Source organism: Aplysia californica, unplaced genomic scaffold (assembly GCF_000002075.1).
Source record: "Aplysia californica isolate F4 #8 unplaced genomic scaffold, AplCal3.0 scaffold00291, whole genome shotgun sequence".
Taxonomy (NCBI): domain Eukaryota; kingdom Metazoa; phylum Mollusca; class Gastropoda; order Aplysiida; family Aplysiidae; genus Aplysia; species Aplysia californica.
This window is the reverse complement of record NW_004797561.1, coordinates 341,956-344,724: the sequence shown is the minus strand read 5'-3', so window position 1 is coordinate 344,724 and position 2,769 is coordinate 341,956. Positions and strand designations below refer to the sequence as shown.

The following is a 2,769-nucleotide window of genomic DNA, read 5'->3' as shown; positions in this document are numbered from 1 at the left end:
ACCACCAAAAAAAAAGAAATACGAGTTTATTACAACCATAATTCATTATTATTGTAGAAAGTACTAAAAAGAAGTAATAGCAGTTTTCTCCAAAAGCTGTTAATTACAAACAAAATGGGCGCCTCGGTTTACGCGTCCAAAGTACGGCCCCTCCAGACGCAAATGTTTGTCCGAGATGCGTACTCCTCACAGCTCAGTCTGCTCGGGTTGTAGTAGTTGTAGTCGGGCTTACACGTGGTGCGGATCAGCTCCCCGGCAAGACACACAATGTACCTAGGGGAGAGTAAGTAAGTAAGTACGTACGTTTATTCAGTGTTCAAGACCATTGGCTCACATCACATTATAAGAAAAACCCACTCATTTGTTAAATAAAATGTGGGGGCTCTCCTACGTGGACTTAGAGGTTTAATTAATGTTCGCCTCTCATTCAAAGGTACTGGGTTCAAATCCGGGTAGCGACGGAAACATGTCCTTCTCTAAATAAATGGTCTCCTTTCACCTTCTTTCCTGCTCTCTAGCAATGTACTGTCGTCTGCTTTCGTCTCCACTTTCTGTCCCTACCACCTCACCTCTTTTGCCCCCTCCTCTGGGCTCAAGACCTTTTCTGTAGCCTTTCTACTGCTACTCCTTGGTCCTTCTTACTGCTGTCTTTCAGCCACACCCCTGATTTTCTGGTAGAAAGGTCTACATTTAGCCTTCTCGGATAAGGACGAAAAAGCTCGGAGGTCCCATGTGCAAGTTGCGCACGTTAAAGACCCCTTGGTGGTTAAAATCGACAAGAGTAGGCTTCGGCCGCCACCCGGGCAAAATTAACAACAATTCTTACCAACTGAAAATGTTTAATGGGTCCCGCGCGCTCATATGACCGTATGTAGTAGCGAGCGCCGTAAAACACTTTCTAAAAACTAATTTTAAAAAAAAATATTAAAATAAAGTTGCCATAATGAATAGCCTAGGGGAGAGCATCACATGAGAAAGTGGTATGAGTACTTCCCTTAATATCAGAATACTATAGCTGAAATTGCCCAAGACGGCCACCTATTGTCGAGGAGAAAAGTGGTTGTCCAAGACAGATGGACGACTTGGAACGTTTCTTAATAAGTTTATTACTACTGGAGTATATTCCATCTCGAAAGTTACTGTAGTCAATAAAAGAAAACTTACGACAGTGCTTTGTGAACTTTAAAAATGGAAATTGGTACAAATGATTGTCTTGGACATGTGACAGTTAGAGCAGGTTCAACTGAGGTCAGAAAGTAAAGGGTTTAAGTCACCATAACATTGTTTCTACAAAAATGCTTTTAAAAAGCTGGGCGAAAGCATTATAATTTATTATACTGCGAGTTGGTGTAATTTGTAACGGCCACAACTCTTCTTTAAAGCCATCCAGACATTTACTTCAATTGCTATGTTGTCGTCTCCCTTGACTTGTGTTATTACCCTAAGAGCTCTATTTTTAGCAAAATGGAACTGGAGACCCAAAAATGTTCTGACCCCATCTCTACTATTTCCCTAGCGCCGAGTCCGGGAGCCAAAAAGCCATAATTATAATAATATAGCAACATTTCTGAATAATTCATACTTTTCACACTGAGTCCAGTCGGGGTAGATGGTCAGCATAGTGAGATCCGAAGGGCACGTGTAGGAATATGCACAGTCTGGGGGGAAAGGAGAGCGGACTATGTTATAATAATAATAATAATAATGGTAAAAATATTTAATAATAATGTAATACTAATAGAAAAAGAAGAAGAAGAAGAAGAAGAAGAAGAAGAAGAAGAAGAAGAAGAAGAAGAAGACAAAGACGGAGGAGGAGAAGGAGGAGGAGGAGGAGGAGGAGATTTTAAAAAACTTCGTCTGCCAATGTCTGACTATGGCCAATGCATCTGCAGAGGACAATAATATCGGGTGTCTAAAAAGAGAGGACCCACTTAAACGGTAATGATTCGGTTATCTTTTTAAAAAGTTTAACCAAATTTAGTAGTAATATAATTTAACGACGAGGATTTTACATTAGCAATATGAAAAAAATCTTCGAAAAGTATCATATTTCAAAGATTTCAACCAAAATTAATTGAAACGCTAAACTGTGCAACTTCTTACAAACTAACAGTATTGTTTTGTATCAAATCGTCACTATGTGTGTATTGAAGAACAAATTAATACAACACTGATATTGCTATTACACTGAAGGAAGGTGTTCACTATAAATCTCCAGGCGTAGACCATTTCTTTCCATACAAGCTCCAGTACGCCACTGTAAATTTTATAAAAAAACTATGGCATATTCTTGGGTCGATTCTTTGGACGTCCTGTTTAACATTGAATTTCAACTGGTCGATTGTTTGTTGGTAGTTTCCCTATACTGTCTGTCCATAATTGATATAGATTCATTCTCTTCGTGTTTACAAACCTAATGTCGTCATTTTGTTGAGTTTTTTTCCTCGAATTTTTTTGGGGAGGAAATTAGACTAAGTGTAAAGATGCCCAAGTCAGTACCATTTAAGTGGGTCCTCTTTGTTAGAAACCGTGTATTTCTCAAAGACAAACAAATAAAATGAAATAAATAAGGAGCAAGACGATTTTGGAAACATTGCGAAAGACGCTATTCTGTCAGAGAAGGTTTTGCTATAATATATTGAGCATTTGTGTTACAATATAAACTATGTTATGGAATGCGTTAAAAAACACCCCTTCAAACAATGCGAGGTAACTTTAGTGACAGGCCCTCCGAATTTAACTAGTGGGAGGAAGGCCTTGAAAGCCCCA

At 38.8% G+C, this 2,769-nt stretch overlaps 1 protein-coding gene across 3 annotated transcripts in view; it reads right to left on the bottom strand.

Moving 5' to 3' along the window:
- Nucleotides 1–2,769, bottom strand: part of LOC101848210 — a 38,998-nt gene continuing 36,229 nt past the window's right edge. For all 3 annotated transcript variants that reach the window (XM_005101618.3, XM_005101620.3, XM_005101619.3), the window contains 2 exons: nt 1,583–1,658; nt 1–273 (listed from right to left, as the gene is read on the bottom strand). In XM_005101618.3, the coding sequence (XP_005101675.1) occupies nt 129–273; nt 1,583–1,658 (221 nt within the window). In that variant the 3' untranslated portion in view covers nt 1–128. The remainder of the gene's footprint in view (nt 274–1,582; nt 1,659–2,769) is intronic.